General features: G+C 47.2%; 1 protein-coding gene across 2 annotated transcripts in view; it reads right to left on the bottom strand.

Annotated features, from left to right (window-relative positions):
• Positions 1 to 17,611, bottom strand: part of PAX5 (paired box 5) — a 191,293-nt gene that overhangs the window by 158,399 nt on the left and 15,283 nt on the right. For both annotated transcript variants that reach the window (XM_033858284.2, XM_033858285.2), the window contains exons 3-5: positions 13,949 to 14,146; positions 6,499 to 6,563; positions 3,025 to 3,153 (exon numbers count right to left, since the gene is read on the bottom strand). In XM_033858284.2, coding sequence (XP_033714175.1) covers positions 3,025 to 3,153; positions 6,499 to 6,563; positions 13,949 to 14,146 — 392 coding nt within the window. The remainder of the gene's footprint in view (positions 1 to 3,024; positions 3,154 to 6,498; positions 6,564 to 13,948; positions 14,147 to 17,611) is intronic.

The raw sequence follows: 17,611 nt of genomic DNA on the forward strand, positions 1-17,611 counted from the left end.
CCCATCAGAGGGACTTCGGGTTGCCCATCTTGCCCACCGGCCTACAAGGTCTAGAGGGCAGGTCCTCTGTGACGGAACTCTCCCACCACCCACCCCTGCCCTGAGCCCATGCCCACAGGGTAAAACCCAAGTCCAAGTGGAAGATGACTGTGAACCAGAGCTGAGCAAGCAACTCCACCCTGCTGAACCTCAGTCACCTCATCTGAAAAATGGGGATGGGGACCCTCAGCCATCTTCCTCTTGGCCCTCTACTGCCTCTCTTGCCCCATGGCCCTTGCCTCAGGCTGCTGACGGCTCCTGAGGAAAATGGTGCCATGGTCTGCAGCCTCAACGGGCCGGAATCCAGCGCACCAGCATTTCCCCTGTGTTTCCCCAGTGGCTGGTTCTTACTTTCTCACCACACTCTTGGCAGCATCCAGCCTGCTGACCACGCCCTTCTGCTTGAAACCCTCCAGGCTCTGCCCAGCCCCAGGCTGCTCCACCTCCAAAGCATCTCTCTGGAGGGGCTGAGGAGCAGCAGGTGGCTGGACAATGCCAGGGAGCTGAGGCCTCAGGGGCTCTCTCCACTCCTTCCCACCCCACTCCACCACCTGGCCATATCGGCCCTGTGGCTTTGCCAACATCATGGAACTCCCTGGGGCCTTGGTTTCCTCCCCTATAAAAAGGGGGTGGCAATCTCTGCCTCTTCAACTCCCCCTGAAGCCAATGCAAGGATGCAGGGAGCTATAGAGGGAGGATGGGAAAGGGCAGTAGGGAGCACCACACTGTACTGCTCCCAGGTAGTTTGCTGATGTGAGCAAGGGCACTTCTGCCCACCTCTCTGCCCAGCCATATTCACTCTCAGTGATGCAGGGCGGGGGGCAGGCAGGGGCTCTGCTTTTTGCTTGAGTCTCTCAATCTTCCCAATCCTGTAAGCTTTCAGGACCATCAAATCCAGACCACAGACTGGATCACCTCCCAAGTCTTTCTGGGGATCAGGGCTCAATCGTAAATTCCAAAACTGAAAGGATCTCAAAGATCATCCAATTCTGCATCTGATTCTTGATAGTCTTATACAGCAGCCCAGCAAATGGCCACCTAGGCTCTACTAACATACCTCTAGTGACAAGGCACTCACTACCTCCTGAGGCAGCCCCCTTTGGCCGTAGACCACTTGCATATTTACGAAGTTATTTTTTACTCTGAGCTGAAATCTATTCTGCATCTGCCACACACTGGCCTTTGAGGCCACACAGCAAAGTCTCATTCCTCTTGCCTTCCATGTCAGCCTTCCAAATATTTGAAGGCAACAATCCAGTCCTTCTCATTCTCCTCTTCTTGGTACCAAAACATCCCTAGAGCCTTGAGGTATTCTCCAAATACCTCTCCATCCGGGTTATACCCACCTGGACACATCCTAATTTGTCACTGTCCCTCTTAAAGATCAATACCACAAATGAGCCACAGCCTCCAGGAAGGATCTGCCCAGCACAGAGCAGTCTAGATGAACAACACTCACATCCTGACCACTCTTACACCTTCTCAAGCAGCTTGAGAGGCTAAATAGTGACCACTGATCAGAGGCCGAAAGCCAACAGAGCACTCAACAAACACAGTGACACAGTCCCCCCAGTTCAGGACCTGTGTGTTTGACGGTAAACATCAAAGTCAATGTTTTTCTCTCTTCAAAACTCTCTGCCTGTATCCCTCAACCTCTGAGGGAGCCTCACATACCCGCCCCTCCACATGATCAAACACAGTGGGCCCCAGCTTGGGCACATCTGCTGGGAGTCCAGGTGACAAGGGGAGAAAAGATGACACCATCAACCCCATAAACCAACAGAGATGGTAGGCCCACTGTCTCCTGCAGTACCCAGTACAGCAACCCTGAGTCAAAGACTTCCCACATCTGCTCCCAGTGTTGGGGGGTGAGGGGGCGGAGAGGTGAGGCAGGTTCCAGAAGCCGTGACTCATCCCCCGTGTACTCCACAGCTCCAAACATAGGCCACGGGCCCAGCTCCTGCATGGCCTGGAGCCCACACACCACAGGCCAATCCACCGCTGGGCTGACTCAATTTTCTAGTTACAGGTCTTAAGTACTTAGGCATGTGCTCGTGAGAACATACATCCTTTACAGGGAGCTGAGAAAGGGAATTGTGCTGAGGAACAGAATAATTGAATCAAGATTTCTGTCACCCTGCTCTCAGCCCCTAGACTATAGCCCGTTTTTTTTTTGTTTGTTTGTTTTTTCCTTTCCTGACAAAGGTTTTACAGACTCCCAGGGGTCATTTCTCCTCTCAAACCCATTAATGTCAGCCCGCTGGCAGCCTATCCAGGGAAAGGAGACCCAGGTTAAGGTGGGCCCATGTCCGGGACAGAGGCGGCCAGCTCCCGAGGCCCAGGCGGCACACCGAGGGTTGAGAAAAACCAACAGGGAAGATTGTCATCTATTTAATCCCAGGGAGGCCCCCTGCACTCCCTCCTTCCAGGCCCAAGGACAGAGAGAAGATTATTCACTTCCTCAACGGCCCCCCCATCACCGCACTGAAGGCCTTCTGAAAGAGGTGTGCTCAGACCCTCGGAGAGCCCACCCGCTGACCCTGCCACCTCATGTGTGCCCCTCTCACTTTGCCCAGCCCCTCCCTCTCCCCAGGCCTCCCCCCAAAAGGGGGACACTGCTGCTGTGCTCATACCCTCCACACCCTGCCCTCTGGGCATCACATCTGCAAACGCAAGGGCTTCTAAGAGGCCGCAAAGCACAGGCCCCAAGGACTCTGCCAGGCCCGGCTTTCCCACCAAAGGGGTGAAGATGGGAGGAGGCCAGCGAGAAGTCCAGTCCCAGCCGGGGCCCTCTTCCTCTCCCGGAGGGCTCAGCCCCTTCCCCGTGGTCAGGACGGGACTGAGCTGGGCCAGACGCCGCCAGCGCTCTGCAGGTAAAGGGTGCTCGGAGGGCGTCTGTGCTTCCGCCCCTGACTGAAGGCCTGGAAACAGATCCCACAGATCCGACCAGGCCCATCCCCGACGGGCAGCGCCGGCGTCTCCTACCTTCGTCTCTCTTGCGCTTGTTGGTGTCGGCGCTGGGGGACGTGATGCCCAGGATGCCGCTGATAGAGTAGGAGGAGCCGGCTGAGTCCGTGCTCACCGAGGACACCTGCGTCACGGAGCCGGTGGACACTGCACAGAGGGAGAAGGCGGTCAGGGCCCGGCGGGAGGCTGGGGGGCGGTGCCGCGGAGGAGGAAGGTCGGCCCCCGCCTTCGGGCCAATACGAAGACACGCCCCCTACAGGGGGCTGGTGAGACTGAGAGAGAGCGGGGCAGGGCAGGTGTGTGCTGAGGACACTCGCCACAGGGCAGCGGCCAAACCTGGGCCATTAGAGCAGCCCCGAAGAGAACTGACACTACAGAAGGGACCACGGGCACCAGTTCAAACCCCAGCCTGTCCAAGGATGCAGGAAGCAGGCGGATGGAGCAGAGAAACGGGGGAGCTGGGGCCCACCACCAGCCGGTGCTAGAAACGACCTACTCGTCAGTCAGGCTCACTCCCTACTTACAAATCCATCCATCCACGCAGACATAAATATCTGCACACTCATACACAGAGCCAGCAAAGCACCAAATGCAGACTATCTGTCTTTTTATAGTTCCTCGCTGTCTTTTCTCCTTCCACTTTACCTGGATTTTAATGTTTTATATTAATTATATAATATTAATATACTATATGTTATATATATATTGATTTATAATAATGATAATTTTTTCTGAGAACTTACTCTGTGCCAGGCATTCAGGCATCATCTCATTTAATTCTGAGAACAAACTTATAAGTTAGGTCACTGGAGAGGTAAGGGAACCAAGGCTCAGAGAAGGTAAGTGACTTGCCCAAAGTCACACAGCTAATAAGATGCAGAGTGGTGACTGGAACCCAAGAACTAAAGTCAACCCCTATAGTAATCTGCTCCTCACTAATGAATAATGAAAAACAATAATATGCTTCACATTCATAAAGCGCTTTTCATTTGATGCTTGCAATAACCAAGAGTGCTATTATTCATCCGCATTCATCAGGTGAGGAAACTGAGCCTCCACACAGCAAAGTGATTGGCTCAAAGTCATCTAGCTAACAAGCCGTAGCACCAGGGCTCAGCCTTGGTTCTACTGACTTAAAGTCTAGATTTCTTCTGCCCAGAAATGTGGGTTGGTGACTTATTGTGACTGAGACCAGGTATCTAAGTTCCTAAAAATAAGAATGGGGGAGGGGAGGTTTGTGCAAGTTTCACATTAACTCCTGGCCCCAGAATCCAAGGGGGAGACCTGTCGGTCATCAGGGTCCTCTCAAGCTGTGCAGCTGAATTTCCATTTCTGGGCTGTGGGAATTCTTCCTTGGTTCATTAAAACCTACAGACCAATCTCAGACACATTTCCTTCGGCTATAACTAGCTGGAGGCAGGTGGAGCTGCTTTTGACTCTAAAGTGTAGGAAATTACTAGAAATGGTGGTGATTGGTTGAGAAGCTGTTTGTTGCTTTCCTTGGAGCACATCCAGCTCTTGCTCCTACAGACCTAAAGGGAGCAGTGCCTTTCTTCTCATATTTGAGTTTGATTTTAGATCTTCCTTAGGAGACACAGAAGTAGAAATCGTTAACTTCTCTTTTCCTTCACCAGATGAAGCTCCTCAAAATAGATTTATGCAAATCTCACAACCTTTTCTGTGTTAAGGTGCAAAGAACAGAGGAAGAAAGAATCTCACCAGTCATTCGGTACTTTAAACAACCACCACATATAACCAAGGCTCACCACGTTGCTGACAGAGCCGATGACACGTGTTTCAACATTTTGTAATCACCCGGCTCAAAAGACTCAGGTTTCAATTCTGGCTCCGCCTCTTGCTGGCCATGTGACCTTGGGCTAGTTATTTCATCTCTCTAGAGCTTCCATTTCCTTACTCCTCAGTAAGTTAATAAATTATAAGGGGCTGTACACAAATAAGATATGGATTTTATACACATATCTGAGATAAGGCATTCTGCTGACTGTCAAGTGTAGTTATTCCTCTTACCCAATTGAAAGAATATTATCAGTTACCCTAAGTTTGATATTCCTTTGCTATGTGACCTGAAATAAAGCTGCAAATGAAATCCCAGCCACAAACACTTCCCCAGAAAGCTCTTCTTAACCCTCTCCACTCCAGCTCAACAAAGCTGATCTTTCCCTCCCTTCTGCTCCCACAGCACCCTGTACTTTCTTCTTGAGCCTAATCTCAGTGTTTTGCAGACTTCTCCTTGTTATTTTCCCCCATTAGACCGAGAAGCCCTTGAGAAGCGGGATTTTGTCCTACCTTCCTTATAACATTAGTCTCCACCACCACGGGCTGCATAGCAGGGGCTTAGCAAACACTTTTTGGATGGATTACTAAATGAAGAATTATTTTATGGAAGGGAAGAATTCTGTCTTACCTTTATTCAAAGAAGCAACCGTGAAGAATCAGAGACCTCAGAGAGCACTGGGTTTGTGCCCCTTGCTCCACAAATGGGGAAACTGAGGCTCACAGAGGTGAAGGGGCTTAACACAGTTCACTGGTTGACTTAATGACAAAGCTGGAACTATAAGCCAGGCCTCTGCCTGTCCCCCATCACCATAGGGAGTTCAAGTTTTCAGTCAAAGAAGGAGCAACAAAGGGTACACAATCTTTGTGTAGTTAAGGTGTGATTAAGTGGAATTGACAGGGCCTGTGGCAGCCAGAACCGTCAGAGGCTTGCTGAATGGTGGCCCGCTTTCTTATAGTAAAATAAGCTTTCCCCCAACTAACCAGAGGTGTTTCCTTTATCCAAAGTGGAGAAATCATACACCTTGTGTAGACACACGTCACTTTCATCTCACGATCTTTGCAGGGAAGGGAAGGCAAGGGAAACTTCTGAACTCCTGGGTAGTAGGAAATATGACTCTTCTCCTTACGAGTCATGGTCACTCTCAGACTTCACCCATGAGTGTCAGAAACCCCACTGGCAGCCCTTGACAGTTCACGGAGCACATGAGATCGAAGCAAGAGAGAGAGAGAAAGAAAGTTTGGGAAGTTTTGCCACATCTTCACTCAAGACTGCAAGTGCACAAAGAATTGTAGAAGGGCTGGTTGATAGAAGAAAAAAACACATTCAAAACTACTTACTGACTAATGATGCAGAAAATGTTATGAATAAGTATCCCTTTCTTGATTTATTACTTTAATTATCTGACATTCTATAGACCCCCATTAGTGGATTTTTTTTTTTTTGGCTTAGATTTCAATTTTCTGTCTCATGGTGAAAGCTATTTATCATAATAATCAGTAAAATTCAAAACCTTTTAGCAGTATTTATAAAATTCATTTACCAGGTTCAGCCCTTGGAGAATGACAAAGAAGGCGCATTAGTACGTGTGCCGAAGTGTTTTATGCAGAATTATCTGTCCATAAGAATGATTAAAAGTTCTTTAGAGTATTTGGAGCCCATTAGATTTTTAAATTTTTTTTAAAAGTTCTTCTTACCTATGCTGTGACTGGAAGCTGGGACCGGCTGGTTGGGCGGCTGCTGTACTTTTGTCCGGATGATCCTGTGAACAGTTGGGAAAAAAAATAAATGGCTATTTACCATGATGGAGGAGAAGAGATCTCAACTAGCGATGCCAGAAACCCATATCCAGCTGGGTCGTGGGCCAAGCTGGGGCAGAAGTGGAGGCGGATTATGAACCCAGGTCCCGAGTTGGGGGTTTGGAAGAATTATAGATTAGTTCCAACTCAGCCCCTACCTCCCTGGGTGTCTTTGGGTAACTTGCACCCCTCTCTGGCCCTCAAGTGCCTCTTCTGTAGGAAGAGATTGATGCGTTAATATTACAAAGAGGCATCCCATTCTTGGAGCAGCTTCAGCTCCATAAGGAACTCACTGAGTGAGTTAGAAAGTTCCATCCCTTTCCTGGACCTCAACCTCCCATCTGTGGAGTGAAGGCACTGAACCAGGTGACCTCCCTGTCCCCTGGCAGCTCTCACACTCTGGTTTCTCTGCCTTAGAGAGCCACAGGAAAAATAACATCCCTGCCCATCAGAAATTATCAAGGGGGTAGGGGGAGGGATGTGAATGTTGCTACAAAACTAGAAAGGGTTAAAGTGCTGCCAGGAGAGGCCTGGCCTGGCTTGGCTTTGCTAAGAGGAAGCCTGAATTATACAAAACAGTGGAAGGCTCTATGGGGCTGGGACCCAGGGCTGTCCTGGACTGTCTTTCCAGAGACCTTGCTTCAGTTCTAATATGAACTGGATTGTGACCCTGGGCAAGTCCATTCCATTGAAGGCCTTGCTACAATGAGGGAGTTGGAACAGACCAATCTTTGCTTACTTTAAGTAATCAAATCCTTTTTGGAAAAAAAAAAAATCTTATGGAAAAGTCCATTGTATATAAAGGATAATAGCAGCAGTGCCTTCCCCTTGCTACCTGGCAGCTCTGATGTCCTTCTGCAGAAACTTGGGCTCTGAGAAGCTTAGTTTGTAACTTTCCAGCTGGGACAACATGTGAGGCCTCCATGAGACCTCAAGCCCGATGCATCGTACAGCAGCTGACCAGGGCCAGACCAAAAGTCCCTTTTGGGCCTGCAAGAAAGTTCCTTCCCTGGCACTTGGGAGAAGGATAGGTGGTAATAAAATGTGCAATTTCTTTGGAAAAGTTCTATTCCAGTCTCCAACTATGACCTTCTCCGGACGCGCAGGCCCAGCAGCCATGGCTCACGGGCCCAGCCACTTCACGGCATGTGGGATCTTCCCGGACTGGGGCACGATCCCGCGTCCCCTGCATCGGTAGGCTGACTCTCAACCACTGCGCCACCAGGGAAGCCCCAACTATGACCTTTTAAAATAACATTTATTAGAGTTTTTCCTAATTATGAAAGTACTTTGTGTTCATTGTAGACTATTTGGACAACAGGTATAAAGAAGACATCTAAAAACACATTTTGGTATATTTCCTTTATGGTAGCATTCCTGTGCATATTTGGAAATATCCATTTCTTCTTAACAAAATCAGGATTAAACCATGTATACAGTTTTCTGTCCTGCTCTTTTCCCTCAGCATTATATAAGGAGCTTTTTCACATTTCAGACCATTCTTTCTGGAAGCTCTTTTCAAGCTGCACTGCTTGTGCACAGGGAAAGGGAGAACAGAAGTGTCTCCTGAACTTCATTGGGCCGGGGCCCCTGACCTCTGTGATCTCACAGCTCAGTGCTGGGCACCGAGGGTGCTCAGTATCCTCAGCTGATAGCCTGGAATGGATGTTTCTGTTCACACCACAGCCTAGCCACAGGCCCTCTGGAGCCATGGCCACTTGAGCTCAGCATAGGGCCTTTTGCCATTTTCTGATGAGTCAGCATATGTGCTGCCTCAAATATACTGAGCATTTGTTTGTTTTCTCCAATATTCAAATAATTTATTTTGACTAAGAAAACATGGAGCGTATTAACAAAGACCTGGGATTGAGGCAGTCTTTTTGACTACCTGGAATTAAGCTAGCATCTAACCTAATTTTGGATTTTTGTGTGGGTCACCTTCTCTGTATACATGTATGTGTGTCTACAGAGATATAGCTAGATGTGTGAATATACAGATATGCCAGATTTAAATATAGTTTATCTATATTATGGTTTATGTACATACAAACATATGGTAAAATATTAATAGATTGTAACTATTTCCTGTTGAAGTCCTGTATAAAGTCCTAACTTTTCAAAGCATTGTCTTGCCATTAACTTTCTATGTAAGCAAAGAAAATTATGTTTTCCTTATTTTTCTTTAAAAATATTTATAAGTCATTGGTAAAACATTATCAATTTTTATAAAGCATCGACAGGCAGCTGCAGCGGCGTGAACAGGCTCCGGATCCGGGCTTCTAGCGTTTGAATCCCAGTTTTGCAATTTGCCAGCTGTATAATGTTGGGTGAATTACTTACCCCTCTGTACCTCAATTTCTTCATCTGCAAAATGAAGCTAAGAATCATTCCTGCCTCATAGGGTTATTACAAGGATTAAATTAATTAAGTACGTAGAACAGTGGCTGCTGCATAGTAAATTCTCGATAAATGTTAGCTGTTGTTATTTTCACTGTTATCTTCATAAAGATTAATGACCAGCTTCAACCTTTAAAGATTCATATTTTCCACAAACGCCTTAAAAACACATGGGATCCCCCTGGGAGCTGGGGAGGGGAAGGTAGCCAACCCCATACCCTATTTTAAGGCTGTAGTGGGGCTTTCCTTTATAAGGAAGACTTGAATCTTAGGGAACCCTCCAAACCCATCCCCAGAGATAGAAATTTTGCCCATCTGCTTGTAGCAGCTGCCAAGCAAAGAACAAAGAGCATCATTTTCCATTGAGAAGAAATGGGAGTGGGAAGAACAGGACTATAATTGAATCATAACAATTCTAAAAAAATTAAAAATTAAAAAATTAACATCAGGACTCATCACAATAAGAGCCATGCTCTGGACCAGTTCTAAACCAGAGACATTCAGAGCTAATTGACAGCGCTAAGAGGTGCAACCTTTACTTTGCTGAGCGTTAGCATGACCTTGGATGCCATAGGATCATCCTAGATGGTCCAATGGAGAAGGAAGCTCAGCAATCAAAGAATTCCTATAAATGAGGAAACGAAAGCCCAGAGTGCTCAGATGACCTGCCCAAGGTCCCACAGTAAGTCAGCTCCCATGCCCGAGCACTTTTCTTTGAGCCACATTCAAAGGAAGCAGTCCCTCTGCTAAATACTGCCTGTATGAGGCATAAAGCCTATTTGGATTCAAAATCCATCTAGAGTCCGAAGATTCAAAGTCCGAGGAACTTTAGACATTACAGGTATTTGTAGGGATCCCTTTTCAACATCACCCCCGCTGCTTTGAAAGGCTAGGTCTTCTCACCCGCACCCCAGCCACCACCTCCCCTACACCATATACAAAATTCCACTGAAAGGGAAAATCGTGGGGCCTTAGAAAAAGAAATGGGGCTATAAGACTGAAAGAAATACCCACGTCTACCTCACTGATCAAACTGCCATACTACAGTAAGAATCCTGGGCCATCAGCTGTGTTAAGAATCCAGAAACCAAGAGACCAACTAGGCCAAGCTGGGAGAGAATCCACAGGTGACACTCACACCTGCGCTGATGCGGAGAAGAAAGAGGGAAGGGATGAACGAGCCCAGAAGGCTTGTTGCCCAAGTCAGGATGAAGAGCAGGGTTTACAAATGGTCATCCCCAGGCCACATCCATCCCTGGACAAGTTTTGTTTGGCCTGCACAGTATATTTATTTTCATTTGAATTAGTTGCCAGTATTGGTAAGTTGGTAGCGTTTACATAAATACGTGGATTTCTAGCTTCTCCTGAAAAATCAGAACACCCAGAATACTGGCCCCGCATCCTCACAGGACAACCACTGGTTGGTACTAAATAGAGCTGCCACTCTAAGCTGGGAATGTCACTCGGCCCCTGGTTTAGAGCCTCAGGACTGGAACAGACGAAGAAGGAAGACTCCGTTCCACCCGGCGTTGGGGTCAGCTCTAAGACAGTCACCTCCAACTGTCTCAGGCTGGCTGGATTCCAAGAACCTTCATGCAGATTGTGCAACACCCCAGCATGTATTTGTCCTTAAGAAGCCACATAAACATGATGCTTTGTGTCCCAGGGAATCTCCCACAAGCCTAGCAGAACTGGTTCAGTGTTGCTTCACCCCATGTCAGTCATGGTTTCCCAGGCAGGATCCCCAGAAGGCAGCAGGAAGGCACACACTTCTGGGGGGGGAAGGTGGAGACGGCCCTGTGGCCACCAGAGTAGCTATAGATCCAGACACCCTTCCCTCCCTAGATGTCTGAAGTATTGGAATAGTGAGACGTTGCCTCCCGGGGAAGCAGGGGCTGGGAGAGGGAGCTATGGACCCTCTTACACAACATTTGCAAGACAGTCATTTAGAAGCTGCATCTGTTTGAATGCAGTGGGATCTTTATATGGAAAATAAAACTGTGCGCTGGGATGGCTCAGGCTTTGTGGGTGCGGGGTTGGGGGGTGGATGCAGCAACTCAAGACTGTTTCGCACTTAGTTTATTTGCACTGCGCAGTCTGTTGCTAAAGACACCAAAGAGCTCTCACTGAAGAATGTGGTGAGGAACCAGAGACTGCTCCCGGGAGGAGCCCCAGAGAGGAGCGCAGGAAAGGGCTATAGATCACAGAGGAAGCCTGCAGACAGGCAGCAAAACGTACAGGCTGTGAGGCTCAGGAATGGAATGGGAATGCAGTAGGGATGGCTGTTTGCCCTTCCTTGTCTCTCTCCTCACAGATCTTCAGTTCTGTCCTGCCAGAGTCCTACTGGAGAGTGGTGGAAAGAAACATCCCTTCTCGTACCATCAGGGAACCTGGGCTCTACTCCCACCTCTAGCTCAAAATCATTGTTCCTGTGCACTCCCCATCTGGGCCTTAGTTTCTATACCTTCACAGGAGAGAGTTAAGCTTTGAGGGCTGTAGGAGACCACAGATGTGGCAGCACCTTAGAGGTACAGCTGGTGGAGCCACCGGGCCACCGTTATGGCCTGGGACACCCAGGAGGCCCCTGAGGCTAGCCATGGCCCCAGCAACTAGCAGTCTGACCCTCCACACAGCACGGCTCTGGGCACAAAGCATCAGTTGAGCCATGATTTCCCTGGACACTCTTTCAAGTACCCCCTTCATAGCTTTCACCACATCTGTAATCACTGTGCTCTATTTGCTTCATATGTTTCTTTCAAATCACTTACTTTTTGACTTGGACTTATTTTATAAAGCAATATTAGTTCTTTACCATAAATGAGGGGGATAGTTCATAAAGTTCACACTCACTGGTTTCAAGTGCTAGTTCTATTTTTCTAAAGTACATTAAAATAACTTCATCACAAAACAGTTTTTCTCCTTGTATGACAGAAGATAGAAGTTGGGGCCCTGAAAGTGATTTATGCTTGTTCCGCAAAGGCATTTTCTCACTGACATTAGTTGTCACTGTTTAAAGATATAGAGATTTCATATACACAAACGTACAAATACATGCACACACAAGTCCTAGTTTCTGGCTCCTCTGTAAGAATGGAAAAAATATCTGGCTGCCACCAGGCCCACATTCCTGGCAGCTTTCAGCTACAGCTGAGAGGCAACTGCCCCTTCAATAGAACTTGTGTTCCTAGTTTGCCACAGACCGACCTTCCCCTGTTGCCTTATGCCTGGGCCACTTCCCTTGTTGCATCATCTGTCTGACCCCATATTGGCATTAAGGTTTGTGACCCCCACGGGCAACCTGAGGTATCTTTCAAACCACACGTGTAACCTAGATTGAAAAATCTCGGGGCCTCCAGAGCCTGACCACCAGTTTGCTAGAGGCTCCTCTGCAGAGCAGGCTGACCACTCCTTCACTGATCTCAGCAGAGCAGTCCTCACTCCATGTTAGGGCTTTTGGAGACACAGGTAGGCAGAAAAGTCACGTTGCTTTGTGTCATGGAAATCTTTCAAAGAGCTGGCAGTAGGGGACTCAGAAAGCACATGAAGCCACTCATAAGCCAGAAAAGAACAGAAGTGATGCCCCTCAAACCCACCACAATAATTGCTACGTCTCCAGCAATTCTGTACCTATGGTGGGCTGTCCAGACTTCTCAGTGAAGGCCAGAGTCCCTCCCTGGACAAGGAGCCCCTCTAGAACAGAGACTAAGAGACCATATGCCTGATTCCCCTCTCTCTTCGTAGCACCTTGAAGGATGTCAGAGCCAAAGTAAAGGTTTGCTGAGAGAAGAAACAAAAAACAGGCTAATGTTTTATGAAATAGCAGGACTCCAAACACCAACACGGAAAATCACACAGTGATTCTGTGCATTTGAGTCATCACAGAAGAACAATGTCAGGACCAGAAGGGGAGCTGGTCTGATCACCTCAGTTGCTGGGGGTGAGGGATCCCCTATGCCCAGACAGGCTCTGCACTGACAAGAGCAGGGCGTGGCCTTGGAGAAATGGGAACTGTTCAGGTTTTCAGTCTGCTGGCTTCCCTTTTCTTTGTGGGTTTTAGAGAACAATCAATCATTTCTGTCATCTCACAACTTCATCCTTGACTTTATGGGTTTCAATGGAGTTGAGACAGTACCATCTACGGTAGAAAACTTTCCTTCAGGAATTCAGTTTTGAAGCTCTGAGAGCTCTGTTGGATGCACTCTGGACCAGACTGGAAAAAAGAAGGAGCTCCCAAGAAGATCCCCAGCCTGGTACTCATGGTATTTCTCTGGATCTTTCTCCCCACCGGTGAGATTCGGGGCAACTGGGGAGAGGGCAACCCCCTAACTCCACAGCATCTTAGCATCCTGGATGTCACTCTTGGAAATCACAGACCCATATCAGCACCACCAAAGTCCTGGGCTCTCAGAGAGAGGAATAGCTTTGTCAAGGTCACACTGAGTTTGTGGCAGAGCTGGCACAGGAGCTAAAATCTCTCAAGTGCAAGTCCGGGCTCTGTTCCCCGCACTCAATAGCTCAAACTCTGCGCAAACTGGAGGCTGGGATTTTCCTCCTGGGAAGCCCTGAGGTGGGCCAGTGCCAACCTTGAGGATGGGCTCGCAAGGAAGTGACATTTGTGAAGGCCTAACAGGACAATTCACTGTGTGGTGCTTCACATGCAGAGGCAAGTGGTGAAGGGAGTGATGGAAATGACTCTGGGCTCAGAAGAATCTGCAGCAGCCAGAGTGTTGGCATAGCCTCCTCTCCCTGGACTTAGGACGCCTGCCCACTTTGGAGAGAAGACAGGGTGATAGAGCGATCCATTCAGCCCCGTTAGCATCCCTCCTGTCTGATAACCCCTATGGAGACTTGGTGAAAGGAGAGACCGGATCTTCAGGAAAGGCACATGCAGAGCCCCCAGTATCCCCACCCAACCCAGACCCCTAGCCTCCCACAGGCACCAGCCCCTCACCTGTTGATGGAACTGACGCTGGGCACCGTGTCATTGTCACACACCCGTTCCGCCAGCAGCCGGTCCCTGATCTCCCAGGCAAACATGGTGGGATTTTGGCGTTTATACTCAGCGATTTTTTCCACCACTTTGGGTGTGGCAACCTTTGGTTTGGATCCTCCAATTACCCCAGGCTTGATGCTCCCCGTCTCATAATACCTAGGACCCAAGGAGAGAGGAGCTTAGCCATGAGAGACCTGGAAAATGGGTGTTGGTAACAAAATAATGGATTATTCTGTCCAGGAAACGTCCAGACCTGTGCTGTCCAGTACGTACCCACTAGCCATATGTGGCTTTTGAACATTTAAAATGTGGCTTGTTTGAATTGAGATGTGCTATAAGTATCAGATACACACCAGGTTTTCAAAACTTAGTACAAAAAAAAGTAAAAATCTCATTAATGATTTTTCTATTGGTTACCTATTGAAATGATCATCTTTTTAATATATTGGGTTAAATAAGCTATAGAATTAAAATTAATTGTACCTCTTTCTTTTTCCTTTTCTAATGTACTATACTACTAGAAAATTTTAAATATCATGCATGGCTCACATTACATTTCTATTGGACAGCGCTGGTCGGAATGCTCTGCATAAATTAATTAGTTAATTAATTAATTAATTCTGTCACATTTATCTACCATTGACAGTTTACAGAAATCTTTCAAGTTGGTTTTCCCCTTTGATCCCCACAACACTTCTAAAGCACATAATTTTTGAATTTCTAAAGCACAAAATTCAGTTTTGAATGACTGAATGAGTGAACGAATAAACAAATAGGTCTCCATCTACAGATATAAACAGAGATCCATAGAGGTTAAATGGCTTGCCCGGGCTCACCCAAGACCCAGTGGCCAAACTAGGACTGTGGCCCAGCCTCCTGAGCTACAATTTCCCCAGAAAGCTGCCCTGTGCCTTTAATTTGCCAGCTCTCCCATCCCCTAGCAGACTCATTCTGTGAAACTGTCCCCCAAAGTGCAACTTCTTTTTCCATAAGAGATAAACAAGAACCCTGGTGTAAAATTACAAAGAGTGTTGGATTCCAGAATTAGCTAGAAATATGAGTTACGTATAAGTCAAAACCCAAGCAATCAGAAAAACAAACAAACAAAAACACCCAACCACAAGTCACCGCAGCTCTTCCAGGGACCGCCCCTGAGGTAAATCACTGTTTCCAAGGACATTTCCATGCTATCAGCTCTTCCTTGTTAATGCAAATAGGATGTCAGAGTTTTACAGTAAAACCGAGACCAGGGAAAAGAATGCCATGAAAGAATATTTCAGGGGAAAAAAATTACTTGATTCCTTTTCTGAATCTGAGCCTTCACTGGACGTCTCTCTCAACATTGACAGAGGAATTCTTGACTTCCTCTTGCAAAGATTATCTTGCAGTTGAAAAAATTTTTTAATGAAAAAGACATTTTAGAAATTGCTGGAAAATTTTAAACCTAACAAAAGTTTATAATAGGTAAGGGAAAGCGGTGATTCTCCCATGTGATGGGTGGGAAAGGTAACCCAGAACAATGACTGGTTACATTTAAAGAGATGCTTCTCAGCTTGGGTAAGTCTGGTTAGGGCCAAGTTAGTGAACATTCTAGAAACAGATGAAATAATTTGGGACCAGTGATGTGGATGCACAAATTCTGTTCTTCACTAAGAAGAGTGAGTCATGTACAAATTTGGACCATAAAGCAAAACTCAATCTGTGCTCTTTCATTCTCTAATTGCTAAAAATTTGTTATTAGTCACAAATAGGTTTTAGAAATATCCAAGAAAATACTCTTTTGCCAAAAGTCTAAAAAAAGTATCTAAATCAAAGCACACAGCAATCTCTGCAGATTTGGCAGATCCTTTCAACTTTACAATAGAAAAATATCTGTTACTATCAACACAACAACTCATTATTTAGTCAGAGTGCCTTAAAGTTTACAGAGTCTTCCTTGAATTATCTTCATCCTCACACCAATCCTGAGAGGCCAGCATGGTTTTATAGAAGGGAAAACCGATGATCAGAAGATCAAGTACCTTGCCCAACTCCCTTCTGGAACTTAGAAGCAGTCCTGGGCTTTCAAACCTGATTCTGAATCCAGTGCTCTTTGCACTAGAACAAACTGCTGCTTTAGTTGTAAAAATTAAAATAATACTAATACTACTAATAATGATCCCATGCAATTGTAGAGAGCTTTACTGTTTACCAGGCATTTCCATATGCATCTTGTCACTCATTCACTCACTTAATCGACAGTCACAGAGGGTCTGTTAGGACAAAGCACTATCTTGGGGCAGGGGTTCAGACACACAGACAACCCTGCGCTCAAATATATTAGCTGAATGGGACTGCAGTATTCATGCAGAAACTCTGAGAGGGTGGCAGGATGAAATCTCACCCCGCAGCACTTGTCCTGCTTGTATGGCTGTGGATGGCAGTGCCCATGGCTCTCCATCCATCCCACCTTAACACGGCCAACCATAGGAGGCTATGGTCTTGATACAAGAGGTCTCTGTCTTCCTTTTGACTGACACATGGGCCAGGCACTTAGAAGGTAGCCCTGTCACTCCAGAAAACCCCAACTGGCAACTGTGTCAGACTAAACAACCACCCTTTCATCTCAGCAAAACAGGCACGCAGCACTTTGGCTTATACACAATAAGACGAACAATAGCCACTAACACACAGTGCAGTTCGGCGCAAAGAACATTAATTTGAGAGTAAAGAGGTGTAGGTGCCAGTCAGTGGCTCTAATACTGACTCGCTGTGTGACCTTGACCAGCTCAACCTCTCTGGGCCTCAGTTATCCCATTTATATAATAAGGGGAGGATGTTCGCCCTGCCTACCTTGCAGGGCTGTTGTGAAGACAGAAATGCAGAATGGTTAAGAAAAAGCTTTGTAAAACATAAAGAGCACGTGTTGCGGATTAAAATCCTCTGAGTGTTTACTACTGTGTAACATACGACCCAATTCCAAATGGCCTGAACCTCCCAGCCAGGCTCCAGTGAAAGAAGACAACAGCCCAGCTTTCTGGGTGGATTTAAATGCCACCGGGCTGTGCCCCTCGAGCCCCTCCAGAGCTTTGAGCTCTGTGGACTGAATGCCCATACTCCTGGCAGACCGCCACCTTTCCGAGATGACTCTGCCTGCCCCAGGGACCCTGCCTGCCTTGCCATACAGCCTCTGAAAGCCACAGCCACCACACACCACACGCTCTCGACAATCTGTCACCCTGTGTGTGCCCATCAAATTCTTCGGTGACCAAAAAAAAAAAATCAGTGGATGGAACAACCCCAGTTCAGAAATTCCCAGTCACACTGTTTTAGGGCTGAACTTGTTTCTTAAAAGGCAGTTCTAATTAGAGTGACATTTTGTCCACTGTGGTTCTTAGTTATGAAAATAATGAGCTATGAAATTCCAATTTATTGTTGACAACTTAAACGGCCAGGCACCCGAGCGGCGCGTAACTTCCGAGTGCCACTCTACCTAGTGACAAATCTATTCCGGGCCGCGGGAGGCTGCCGGCTGGGCTTGGGAGGGTCACTGTCTCTCTCCTTCAGTCCCCCAGGGAAGATGTGGAGGGCTCCCGGGCACCAGAACGTGAGGACCCGGCATCTGGATGTTCCCTCTGAGAA

Source organism: Tursiops truncatus, chromosome 6, assembly GCF_011762595.2.
Source record: "Tursiops truncatus isolate mTurTru1 chromosome 6, mTurTru1.mat.Y, whole genome shotgun sequence".
Classification (NCBI taxonomy): Eukaryota; Metazoa; Chordata; class Mammalia; order Artiodactyla; family Delphinidae; genus Tursiops; species Tursiops truncatus.